This window comes from Hemiscyllium ocellatum, chromosome 15 (genome assembly GCF_020745735.1).
Source record: "Hemiscyllium ocellatum isolate sHemOce1 chromosome 15, sHemOce1.pat.X.cur, whole genome shotgun sequence".
Lineage (NCBI taxonomy): Eukaryota > Metazoa > Chordata > Chondrichthyes > Orectolobiformes > Hemiscylliidae > Hemiscyllium > Hemiscyllium ocellatum.
The window spans coordinates 45,430,819-45,444,681 of record NC_083415.1 but is presented as its reverse complement, the minus strand read 5'-3'; the positions used below and the strand labels follow the sequence as shown (position 1 = coordinate 45,444,681).

At 39.8% G+C, this 13,863-nt stretch overlaps 1 protein-coding gene across 7 annotated transcripts in view; it reads right to left on the bottom strand.

The window, feature by feature from the left end:
• Positions 1-13,863, bottom strand: part of LOC132822968 (band 4.1-like protein 1) — a 341,878-nt gene that overhangs the window by 69,409 nt on the left and 258,606 nt on the right. For all 7 annotated transcript variants that reach the window (XM_060836432.1, XM_060836430.1, XM_060836433.1 and 4 more), the window contains exons 4-8: positions 13,612-13,716; positions 9,202-9,244; positions 7,021-7,096; positions 4,421-4,639; positions 798-885 (exon numbers count right to left, since the gene is read on the bottom strand). In XM_060836432.1, coding sequence (XP_060692415.1) covers positions 798-885; positions 4,421-4,639; positions 7,021-7,096; positions 9,202-9,244; positions 13,612-13,716 — 531 coding nt within the window. The remainder of the gene's footprint in view (positions 1-797; positions 886-4,420; positions 4,640-7,020; positions 7,097-9,201; positions 9,245-13,611; positions 13,717-13,863) is intronic.

Here is a 13,863-nt window from a genome sequence, read left to right as displayed (position 1 = left end):
CACAATAATCCAAGTGTCACCATTTTGACTTTCCAAGACAATCCTTTTAATAATAATGTTAAGACGACATACGGTGTGTTAGCTTTTATTGGTAGAGAGATTGAGTTTTGGAGCCATGAGATCATGCTGCAGCTGTACAAAATGTTGGTGTGGCCGCACTTGGAGTATTGTATACAATTCTGGTTGTCGCATGATAGGAAGATTGTCGAGGCTTTGGAAAGGGTTCGGAGGAGATGTTGCCTGGTTTAGAGGGAAGGTCTAATAAGGAAAGGCTGAGAGACTGTTTTTACCAGATAGAAGGTTGAAAGCTGACTTAATTGAGACATAGAAGATAATCAGAGGGTTACATAGGGTGGACAGTGAGAGCCTTTTTCCTCGGATGGCGATAGCTAGCACAAGGGGACATAGCTTTAAATTGAGGGGTGATAGATATAGGACAGATATCAGAGGTAGCTTCTTTACTCAAGAGAGTATTAAGGGCATGGAAAGCACTGCCTGCAACAATAGTAGACTTGCCAACTTTAAGGGCATTTAAATGGTCATTGGATAAACATATGGATGAAACTGGAATAGTGAAGGATAAATGGGCTTCAGATTGGTTCCACAGGTCAGTGTGACATCGAGGGTCAAAGGGCCTGTACTGTGCTGTGATGTTCTATAATCTATTTCATAATTAGGAAGTGCAAAAGTTAACATTTTTAAATCTCCATGTATATTGCCTTAATCACACTGAAAGTCACCTGCTTTTTAACATAAAAAAATTCTACAGTTGATATAAAATGCAGAGTGGTAATTACCTTTGCATGATGCAAATCCACTCCGTACATAGACAGCTTCTTAGCATTTTCCAAAAAGTTCATTTCTGCTTCTCCTGGTGTCATGCCCCTATAGTAATCAGTGATGCACAAAGAACTTATTGTTCCTGTTTAATACAATGACTGAAAACAAACATCAGAAAATTAACAGAGACATTCAACAAGATTTCAGTCTTTAAGTGATTGCGGTTCCTTGGCACACACTGAACTGTGTGGGTGCAGGAGCTATCTCATTACTATTTAATAGTAATCATTTCCTTGAATTACTTATTACAAAATTTGTTTTAAATTATATAACTGTGAGATCTAAAACTATTTGAAGCAGATCAGAATTATCAAATGTTGAACAGGCAGTGTGAACTGGAATGGTGCCCATTGGGGTCAGTGGAAAGCTCATTTAGCTGATCAGGCATCATTGCTGTTTTGCTATGGGCACTGAAAGGATGTTCATTGCAAGCCTGATAGCTCTGGATCAGCACCGCAATCAAACATCTCAGAAGCTGACCTGGCTAGCAACAAGGTATGTCCGCAAGCATAAGTCCAGGTGGTAGAAGCGAAGAGTATTCCTGTGTTGCCAGTCCTGTTCCTCTTGGATCCACTAAAATGATTTTAAATAGAATATCTCTCCTTCAGATGTCTGAAAATCCGCCTGTAATTAGTCATTACTCAAGATGACTGTAGGTGTTTGTCTCTTTGTTTGGAGAGACAAACAGTTACAGCTTGAAGAGAACCACTCTCTTTCATACATGGATGAGTCTCAACACAGTTGTGTTGGAAGATTTAGCAGCTTGGAAATAGTGTTATTTGCACCCTTATGCAAATCTGGGCAGAGTGTACGTAGCTCATGCTCCTTCTTTCAAATCCAGATCCTATGCATACAGTCATAGAGATGTACAGCATGGATTCAGATCCTTCAGTTCAAACTGTCCATGCTGACCAGATATCCCAACCTAATCTAGTCCCACCCGCCAGCACCCAGCCCATATCCCTCCAAACCCTTCCTATTCATACACCGATCCAACAGCCTCTTAAATGTTGCAACATTTATCAGCCTCCACCACTTCCTCTGGCAGCTCACTCCACACCCGTACCACCCTGTGTGTGAAAAAGTTGCCCCTTAGGTCTCTTTTATATCTTTCCCCTCTCACCCTAAACTCATACCCTCTAGTTCTGGACTCCCCAACCCCAGAGAAAAGTATTTGTCTATTTATCCTATCCATGCCCCTCATAATTTTGTAAACCTCTACAAAGGTCACCCCTCAGCCTCTGACACTCCAGGGAAAACAGCCCCAGCCTGTTCAGCCTCTCCCTATAGCTCAAATCCTTCAACCCTGGCAACATCCTTGTAAATCTTTTCTGAACCCTTTTCAAGTTTCACAACATCTTTCCGAGAGGAAGGAGACTAGAATCGTATGTAATATTCCAACAGTGGCCTAACCAATGTCCTGTACAGCCGCAATATGACTTCCTGACTCCTGTACTCAATACTCTGACCAATAAAGGAAAGCATACCAAACGCCTTCTTCACTAGCCTATCTACCTGCGATTCCACTTTCAAGGAGCTATGAACCTGCACTGCAAGGTCTCTTTGTTCAGCAACACTCCCTAGGACCTTACCATTAAGTGTATAAGTCCTGCTAAGATTTGCTTTCCCAAAATGCAGCATCTCGCATTTATCTGAATTAAACTCCATCTGCCACTTCTCAGCCCATTGGTGCATCTGGTCAAGATCCTGTTGTAATCTGAGGTAACCCTCTTCGTTGTCCACTACATCTCCAATTTTGGTGTCATCTGCAAACTTACTGTTTTGGACCCAGGTGGAAAATCGCTGAATCCACCCTACATTATGTTTATTTGCATTGGATTCAATGATGCTTAACCAATGACTGATTCTCAAGCCAGCCCTCAAGTCTTTCCTCCCACCCACCTTTCTAAAAGCTCTAAGCAGCCCTAGAAATCTCTGGCCACTCCATCAATCGGATTTGGACACTGGGTATTTTTACACAAGTCCCTGCATGTCTCGTATTTTATTGTCACAGCGGGTGTTCCAATAGCAGGTCTGAAATCCAGGGCCATCCTGCCTCGACCAACTCCTGAAGACAGGGCAGTCTGTTATTGAGGGGTTCAGGGCAGTCACCCCCTCTCTGTGGCTGTCAGTTAATCAGAGAGGTCAGCAGAGCCACCAGGAGATAGTGTCACTGCTCGGACTGCACTTCGAGAAAGAGGATGTTGACCTCTAACAACAATCACCTTCTAAAAGCATTTAGGCCAGTCAGGTAGGCTCCAGCACATGTGGAGGTGGGGAGCAGGTGAGTAACTGTGCTGTCGTCATGGGGCAGTGACCCTTGAAGTCAGTCTGAGTCCCTGAAAAGGTGGCCTTCTCCCACACAGCCTCCAAAGAGGAGCCCATGTGGAAACTGCCAGGGTTTACCTGGGGGTCTCCTCATCCACCAGGTAGGTCACTGCTAGTAAAACACCAATGGCCCCAGAAACAGATCTTTAGCTGGCCGCATGTGGCACAATTGACCTCTGGGTGAATGATCCAACCTCCACTTTCCTTGCCACTGCCAAAATGGCATGGCAGTGGAATGTGACAAGCCAGGATGCAGGGAGGATGTTTTCTCTAGCTAGACAGTCTAGGATCAGGTGACATAATCTCAAGCTATGCAGTGGACCATTTAGGACTGAGATGAGGAAAGGTGTCTTCACTCAAATGGTAGTGAACCTGTGGAATTCTCTAATACAGAAGGCTATGAAGTACAAGTCACTGAATATATCCAAGAAAGAGATAAGTACAGATCTAGACTTTAAAGGCATCAATAGGTATGGGAAGAAAGCAGGAATATCACAATGAAATAGAGGATCTGCTGGTGAATGACAGAGCACGCTCAAAAGGCCAAATGGCCTACTTCTGCTCCTATTTTGTATTTATACTCCATCTCAAATTTCGCTGCCATTTTCCTGGTCTTCTCAGAACTGGTAAAATTCAGCTCAAATGTGTTCAAAATCTAAGCTTTGATGTGATTTAAAGAACAGGAAAAGGACTTATTCATAGCAAACAATACACTAATACTGGATCAGTGGTGCTGGAAGAGCACAGCAGTTCAGGCAGCATCCAATGAGCAGCGAAATCGACGTTTCGGGCAAAAGCCCTTCATCAGGAATAAAGGCAGTGAGCTGGAGGCATGGACAGATAACTAATACTGATTTCCCAACTATCAATCAACTAAAAACAATGTCGCCTGAAGCTTAGAAGGGGCTTCCCCTATAGCACCTCAATGAATAAAGGCAACTATTTAAAATGAGTGAAAGCAAAGTACTGAGGATGTTGGAGATCTGAAATGAAAAGAGAATGCTGGAGAAACTCAACAGGTTTGGCAGCATGTGGAAACAGAAACAGAGTTAACAGTCCAATATGACTTTCCTTTGGAACTCTCTTTCTCTCTCCACAACTGCTGCCAGACCAGCTGAGTTTCTTCAGCACTTTCAGTCTCCATGTAAACTGGGAATACATTAGATGGAATAACTATTAGACAAAATCACAAACACCCAAGTTATTTCTAAACAGCTTAGGCAGCACTTGAAATAAGTAGAGTGTATCTTACCTGTAGGACTTGTGTAATTCTACCACCCTTTCCTCAAGCTCTTTTGTCTGGTTTGGAGCAAAGCGAATCTCACTGACGTAATCAGGTCCATTCTCCTCAGGATCATAGTCTCCCAGTTCAGCCTGTACAGTGTATGACCCTAATAGAGCATGTGTCACAAAAGAGCAAGGCAGCCGTCCAGAGATAATATCGTCTCTCAGCTGCAGACATAGGTAATACCTAAAGTACAACAGAGCCAATAAAGCAATCATTTGTGAGACAACTGTAAATCAGATACTTGAGTGGCATGGTGGCTCAATGGTTAGCACTGATGCCTCACAGCACCAGGGACCCGGGTTCGATCCCAGCATCAGGCGACTGTCTTTGTGGAGTTTGCACATTCTCCCAGTGTCTGCGAGTGTTTCCTCCGGGTGCTCCTGTTTCCTCCCACAATCCAAAGATGTGCAGGTTAGCGAATTCGTCAGGGGTAAACTTAGGGTAAGGGAAATGTGTCTGGGTGGGTTACTCTTTGGAGGGTTGGTGTGGACTTGTTGGGCCGAAGGGTCTGTTTCCACATTATAGGGATTCCATTCTATGGTTGCAACAAGTCTGTTCTAGCACTCTGAATTTCACTATTCTGGATTTCATTAAAGGTTCCCTTAAACAATTAAACTGCATGACTCCGACATTCTGCCACTTGTTTTCAAATCCAGCCCATATTAAAACTATTAACCTTTCATCCTATTTCCTGGTAATAAGGAGCGAGTCAGTACAGGTATCAGATGTAAATCTGATACTATTAGATCTTTTAGGTCGATAAATGCTGTGGGATGTGAGAAAGGATTGGAGGAGGGTGGGGTCAGGGAACATTGAACAGTGCAGCACAGAAACAGGCCCTGCGGTCCACAAACATAGGGAAGAGCCATGGTAGTTCTGAGCTCCAGGCTGAGACAGGATGTTGCAGCAGGATGAAGACGCCTTCATTCTTGACACTGACCCAGGACTGTTTAATTCTAAAACTACATTCTCTAATGAAAAATGCTCTATTTCCCAGCACGAGTATCTCTTCCATTTCTGAGCACAAAAATGGTTCAATGTCTTGATGAGTTTATAAAATATAAATCACGTAGAGTTGTATTACCGTTTTATTTTGCTATAAGATGGTTGATGAAAGTTATACAGTACGTAACTTTTCTAACTTTGTAGACAGGAGAACTTCTTCATAAATAAATTACCCATTCAGGCAGAAAATCAGTGTTCAATACAAACTTTCCTATTTATACCCATTAATGCATTTAATTCTTTTGCAAATCTTTATTACAATTTTGTCAAATCAGAAAGTTCAATGGTGGAGGGGGGGGAAATCCCAATCACTCAAGTGGTTAAACATGTGACTGAAAAGCAAAAGTTTATATATCAGTGATACATTACAGCAACTGATGCTTGGTTTGATCTCATGGATTTTTAAACTTCTCAACTTCACTAGCAAATACAGAAACACACAAAAGTGAGAGGCCCTCCCTCTGGAAAGAGGGAGATGTTAGGTGAATGGTCACTGTTCAGCTATGATATTTCAATTGCACCCCCAACACCTTATCACACAGCAAAGTCCACTTGTGCCTTGTGCTCTTGGCTTCAAAAGCGTGTTTGTTAAGAACTCACAACTGAAGTATGGTGTCAGATCTTTACATTTCTCCAATTATGCCTGATTTGAAATTGCAGCATTATCAGAATGACCCTCAATGAACTGTAAGCGTTTGTAAAAGGTTTTCTAACAAACGAACTGCAGAGTGCTGCATTAAAGTATAGAACGAAAGCTGCCATCATTAAAAAGGACCAGTCAACGTTATCCCTCCACAGTGTGTCAATTTTTCCACAGAGTCGTGGAATTTCTACAGCGTGGAAACAGGCCTTTTGGCACAAGTGCACACTGACCCTCCAAAGAGTAATCCACCCAGATCCATTCCCCTACCTTATTATCCTGTATTTACCCCTGACCAATGCAACAAACAGGCACATCCCTGAACACCATGGACAATTTAGCACAACTGTGGTTAGTGGGAGGAAACCAGAGCACCGGAGCAAACCCACATAGACAGTCACCAGAAGCTAGAATTGAACCTGGGTCCCTGATGCTGTGAGGCAGCAGTGCTAACAACTGAGCCACCGTACTGCTTTTTCAGCTTTGCTATTTGTTTATCTAGTTGTAGTCCAAACCCACTGCTGTAAAGAAAAAAAAGTTTATTTTTTCTCAACTTATATGGTAAGTCGCAAAGAAAAGTCATTTTAACAAAATCAGGTCATGGTAAAACTGATTACACATCAATCATGTCAATGTCAATGCCATGAAGTAGGCATGCCTCTGCACTTGACTAATGACTTCAAGGTACAATGGTCTGAATGAAAGGAAATGTTTCCTAATTGTAATACTTGCCTTGGAGTTACCTTTTCACATACCAAAAACAATGTTTGTTTTAAATGGTAGCAGGTATTATGTACTGGAGCAAAACATGCATCCTTAAAAATGAAAAATGTATGTCTAATGAAAGATAGCATGTTTATACAAATATATTCAGGACTGGCCAAATATGTGTTCATGAACTAAAAGTCACCAAACCAACCTTGTGATATCTTCAGAAAGCTGGGTCGGATCTGGGGGATAGAACTTCACCGTGAATGCAAAATGCCAAGGGCCACCTATCGATAAAGAAAGATGAATGTCAGAAGGGAAGCATCCAGAAAAATTGAAAAGCAAACTTTTGTTCATCGCCTCGACTGTGACTACATTGTGAAAAGAAATCCAGATGCTGCTTTTCTATCTTTTGAATGGATCACTGGGTGTAAAGCCAGTGAAAAACTGGTGCACTTTCATACTTTAAAATTACATTCACTTGATTAAAAAAAAGTACATTCTTTATGAAAGCTTCAGTAATAAACAAATGTGATATTTCATTGCATGCTATCCCAATGTTGTAAGCAGCTAAGACCCAGCAAAGCAAGAAGGAAAGTTTTCCTGGACATAATATGAGATGGTGGTTTAAAATCGATACCTGGTTTTTTGGCCCTATCAAATGTAAGGCAGGAGAGGGGGATTGTCAACAGATTTTCAGTACTTTCCACTTCAACATACCTGGATCAGCAGCTGTGAAAAGCATTTGTTCCAAAACTGTAGATCCCTGCACATTTTCCAAGTGTATGATTTTAGTTAGCAATATAGGGGAGCCTGGTTAGTTTATGTTATGAAGATAATGATCCACAATGGAGTGAAATGTTCTTTCAGAGCAAACTCTATCATGGAAACATTATAATCTGCAAAAGGGTAATGAGTTTCATTCTAGTATTTTATTGTAAACTACTTATGTTTGAACAACTGCCTTTTTATTCTGTCATTTCTCCTCCACCTACATTTAACAAAATAGGACAATAAAATAACAATAGAAAGCAATACAATTTTATTCAAGGCTTTCTGCAGAAAATTAATTTATGGTTAAATTCAATTAATTTATAGTCAATTATTGTAGGGCACTTTAAAATTGGATTTCATAACTTAAATTGGAAAACTGAACTACATAGTAATGGGAGACAAAAATATTCAATGGATCACTGAGACAAATTGCAAGATTTAAAAGTACAAGACAGAAGAATTATAAACATAGAAGTTGGTTGAAAGAGCAAATTTAATTATAATGATTACAAATAAACCTAGTCTGTGTGCAACGCTTTTAAAGTCACAGCATTTTAACGTGCAAGTCCAGCACAAAATTTTTCTTTCCTCGATAATCGTAAAGATAATTGTAAAGACAAATGTTGAATATGCTGTGATCAGTCTTCTAAGAATTGTCTCCTTCCGTTTTCTTTTCCATATAGCTATGCAAATTCAGGTTTGGGCTGTGGATTAAATTTTTGCAACAGTCTAATGAGCTCGAGAATCCCACACAATATATATTATGGCAACTCTGTCCCATTATACCAGAAAAGTATTCTCAGAACTGTCACTGAATCTTGAAAATGATTTCTTTTTCAATAACTGTGGAGATGGATTGCTTTAGAAACAGTCTCAGAAATGGCATGGCCTGCAGCATAAGCTCTAAATCAATTCTACTTCAGTTCTCCTTGAAGGATTGTACACATACTACACAAAATGCAACAGTCTGCTGGGAAAAGAAGGGTATAGACATTGCAAACTGTTTTATTATCCGGTCTGCCTATCCTCTTAAAAACAAAAGACAAAATAAATATGGAGGATAATCTCTTCTTCGAAAAACTGTTCACATTGTCCGAATAGGAAGTACTTGTCAAGATATACAAATTTTGTAATAACAAAATTAATTCAAAAGTACCATTAAGTAATTTTGTTTAACTAAATTAGATTCAAACAATTTAAATCTTGCCCACTGAAAGAAAAGTAGAGTATTTTGCTTTGCATGCAGAAATAAATAATCCAATAATGATGGTTATGAAAATGCAACATCTGATGTAAGCAAGTGACAAGAAATTGACAATGAAGTTTACATATACATTAAAATTAGAATAGAATATCAGATATAAAATTTTAAAAAAACATGTGAAGGATGATAAGTCTTTTGAAAAATATAACTTTAAACAAAAGTGACAGAGACAGAGACATAGTAATAAAAAAATGGTCTTTGTTTCACATCAGATCGATCACACATCAAATTCAGTTCTGTACATAGACTCATGTGCCTACGGAACATTAAATATCGAATTTAATTGCTCAGTCCAGCTTGAGTAACCAGATATTGGAAACACTCATTTCCAACAAGTCAGCTCAAAATACTCACTTCTGATTTGTTTCTTAATGTCTTTTGAAGGATCCAGCCAGTTCTGAAAAGATAAAACCTTTATCAAAAATGCAGTACTTACATTTCCATGCACCCCAACTTTCAAACCCCAAAGAAACAACCTTACTTATGATCCACATTCAATTCCATCTGTTCATAACACCCAAAGTTGCCACAGTTCCATTAGGAGAGTTTATAAGGAAGTCTAAAAATATTATCCTTACATTTAATTGTGGTTATCACTGAAATGAGTCTACTTTTGCATGGTCAAAATGGTTCTAGTTCAAATTTAATATGGAAGCAGTTATAAAGCTTTAAAGGTTACCACATCAGAACTATCATGAAATAGGAATAACTGAACTCAAATTATTTTCACTGAATGCAATCAAGAGTGCACAGGCATATCTGACACTGTAATAAAAAAGTTTGATAAGTTCACACAGTGAAATTTTGAGAGACATGATTTAAAAATAAATAAACTGTGGCATTATAAAATACATTTTAATGGAATTGGAAGCACAAGCTTTCAAAATACAAAACAGCATAAGTGCTTAAATTTGCAGTTTTCTGAATTTAAAGCTTCCACTATGGCACTGCTGATCTAACATTTATACTTGTACTTCATGAAAATAGCAATGCAACCTTTAGCTGTTTAGATACCAGATGTATGTATGAAATGATATTCCAAAATCTTTATGATTGCGTGCTTCATACAATCCATGAATCCATAGAAAATCCATGAATTTGTTAGCATTATTTTTAAGTAGATCTCCTCTCAGTCCTGATTTTTCCAAAACGGTCTCATGGGCAGTTATATATAAATCTGATCAAAAGCAAGATGCTGTCATGAAGCTATACATTTTTCTTTTTTCTGGTATAAATGGTAAAGTGTACAAAATATTACTGTCCCCATGCAGTGTGCATTACAATCTATGTGTGCTTGTACTAGCAATTCTCCAAATAATGTCAGTTAGGTCACTGATTATCTGTACTTCTCGTAAAGCACACATATTTCTTTATACAAAGGGGAATTAAACTGCAGAACAAAATCATCTTCTATCTCAAAGGCTACACCTACAGAAGCCTGAAGGTAGGGAAAAAATATTTACTTTGTGTTATGGATATCTTGATGATTTTGCCTATAAACAAATAAATCATGGAGAGAACACCAGTCCAGGTTCAAACTTGGATGCAAGTCGAAATTAAATTTCAGTTCAATGCAAATGAAATTACACATAGCATGTCCCTTTCAGGAGGACTGTAATCTGTAGGGAATGGGATAAGTGGATCAGGGTTGGGAGGCATATGAGCCGGGTGCTGGCACGTGGGACTAGATTGGGTTGGGATATCTGGTCAGCATGGACGGGTTGGACCAAAGGGTCTGTTTCCAAGCCGTACGTCTCTATGACACTGCTGCTTCACAGTGCCAGGGACCCAGGTTTGATTCCCGCCTCAGGCAACTGCCTGTGTGGAGTTTGCACATTCTCCACGGCTGCATGGGTTTCCTCTGGGTGCTCTGGTATCCTCCCACAATCCAAAGATGCGCAGGCCAGGTGAACTGGCTACACTAAATTGCCCATAGTGTTAGGTGCATTAGTCAGGGGTAAATATAGGAATGGGTCTGGGTGAGTTACTCTTCGGAGGTTCAGTGTAGACTTGTTGGGCCAAATAGTTTGTTTCCACACTGTCGAGAATTTAATCTAACTTGCCGATCTACTTCCTCTGTAATCTACTGCTTTTAAAGTCACCATAAACATTTATGTTAATATAGCAATTAGAAGAACATAACTAGACACCCAGTTTTTCCTTCTCCAAATTTATTACTAAATAATTTATAAATCTACTACTTAGTCTTTTAACTATTACATCACTCAGATGTCCCCAGTAGCTGATCATCAACTCTCTGGTGGCAGCTGTCAATACAAAAGGCCACCAGAGAATGGGATAACTGGGTGGCACAGGGGATATGGGTTTGGAGGGATATGGGCCAGGTGCTGGCACGTGGGACTAGATTGGGTTGGGATATCTGGTCGGCATGGACGGGTTAGACTGAAGGGATGTTCACTTTATTTTTGTATCAGGTGGTACTTTTATAATTTTAAATTCAAACTAGCAAGTTGATTGTGTATGCTGAGAGGAGAGGATAAGAAGAGGTGCTAGATTCCAATATTCAAATGAGATTTTTGCATGAAGTTTTATCAGTGCTAATTAGTTCTTGTTAATGCTGCATTTTCAAAACAATTTCAACAATTTATTGGGATTATAGGTCATCTTTCCAGATTTTCAAAAGTAAACTATTGGAATCATATTTCATGAAGAAGCACCAACCACTGAAATGTATTTCACCACCCAATTTACGTTCAGCATCTCAAACTCTTTGCAGCTTGTCTGACATTAAATACAATTTTGACTGAGCATGCAGCTCACATTTATAAGACTTGCATCAACATAACCTATGTCTGTAAGGCCCATCTTACATAGTGCTCCTATTGGCCTGTAGATGTGGTGACTGCTATGGCACCAAGTCTTTAAAAATGGTATTTCAAAATTTCAAGAGCTGATCTGCTTTTAACTCAAGCCGTTTTGTAAATAGCGGGTGATTCAAAATGGCTCGTACACTTTTAGTAAGGCTAATCACACTTTGAGGTTTTCCCACTGTCCATTATGTTTTAGGATCACAGCAAGTTCTAACAGGCAATTCTTTTATAAAAAATGATATTGCAGTTATACTGTATAATTCTGACAAAAACATAACTCAAATTCTATTCACAATATTAGTTCCAAACTTGCACAAAACTGAATTTTCCTCTTGAATTCTGCTAACTTCACACCAGTACAAAAAAAACCTAGATGAAGGTGGAAAACTGAATGTACAACATGTTACCTAGGGATCCCAGCTCATTTATAAAATGGTTCTAGATTTAGGGGAGTAGTGACTTGGTCTGAAAGTGACTGCCCATATTCTAACTAAGCAGTGATGACAGATTGATTTTGCACACCATTTTTATTTTATCACCTAAATGTTGAGATACTTACAAACTATTGTCCAAACTACATCGCCAAACAGGGATCTCCGTCTCAGCATTTTCAATGCACAGATTCACATAATTTTATTTGCGGGCAGAATCTAGTGAAGGTCCCAGAGCAGGAAACAATGCAAGTGGGGCAATTGATTATGAGAGGCAAAACATCAGCTCTCCAATGATCTTTTTCTAAAGGAGTTGAGGAGCAGGTAGATCGCGGATTAAAAGGTAGATAATAATTTCCGATCTTAGGTAATGGGACTCATTTTTAGTTTATTAGCATATCATGCATACTCATTAAAACACACGATGACCAGATTAAATTGTACATTTGTGGTTAAGTCAGCAGTAAAATAGAAACAGAAGCATTCAGATTCGCAATTGGTTAATAGTAATGTACAGCAGGTAAGGTAGATTTTATGCTGGATTTGAACTGAATAGAAGCTGTTTTTTCTGTATGAAGAACTTTGTTGGATGTGGAGAGAACAGACTGAGTTGCTGTATTGAGCTCAGGTTGAACAACGGCCGTCCAAGTACGTTTAGATGGTAGATATCCAGGGATATCTGATCAATATTGCCTGGGGGAAGTTGGGTCTTAACTGCCCAAAGAGATGCCATGGGGATTGAGAGCAGAGGTAGATAATAGAGGGAAGGTCAATCTAAACACAAAAGATAGTCCAAGCGAGATAAAGTGCAAATCCAGTGGTGAGGTTGGCAAAGCTATGTTTAAGAGAGAGCAAATCACAGCTGATAGAGGGGGTCAAAGAGGACTGTTGTCAGGTTCATGGTGCCAGGGGGAGCAGCTCAATGACAGTTGATCAAGGACCAGGGTGGCATTTGGATGACTAAAGGCGGGTTGAGGGTGATGGTGGGAGGGTCAAAAGTGATGAATGAAGATCAAACTGAAGGAGGGGCATGTTGGTGACTTTCAGCTCCAGAATTCCACTCCAGAATCAGGCGTCTAGAGATCCAGCTGGAACAGGTTGCCAGAGACCACCATGGAGGAGGACGTTCTTCACGGTCAGGTAGCGAGATGTACACTAGAATTCATTAGACTCTAAACCTGATATTAGAAAAAGTAGTGGATTCAAACTTTGGAATTAGAACAACCTTTGGAGGGAACTTGGTATGACAGAAGTAATTACACACGTATGGATGTCCAAGACTGACCACTTCAATTCCATTTACATGAATCCTAGTGAGCCTTCTCCAGTGAAGGTGATATCTGGCTCCCACTAGTTCTTTAGTTGGTGGATAAGACAACCCCACTCCACTGCAAACCTGAAATTCTGTTCAGAGTGTGCATGCTGTAATCCTCTAAGGCAGATCTGAAAAGGGTCTAAGTAGTAGAACTACCCTTAGCATTAAGTAGAACAACATAATTCACCTTCTGGCTTTCAGAGTCACAGAATGTCAGCCCATAGTAGTCCTTCTCCAGCAGATTGAGATGCTCGCAGACCAGATCAAAAAGCACTTGTCCCTTGGCCCGTTTCTATAAAAGAAGAATAGTAAGACAAAACATGGAACGGCTGTTTTATAAATGTATGTTTACCAAGTTAAGCACTTAAAATCCAATCTCAGGGCTCAAGCACCTTACAACTGCTTCCCAGCCCCTCAGTGGATGCATAACGAGAACAAT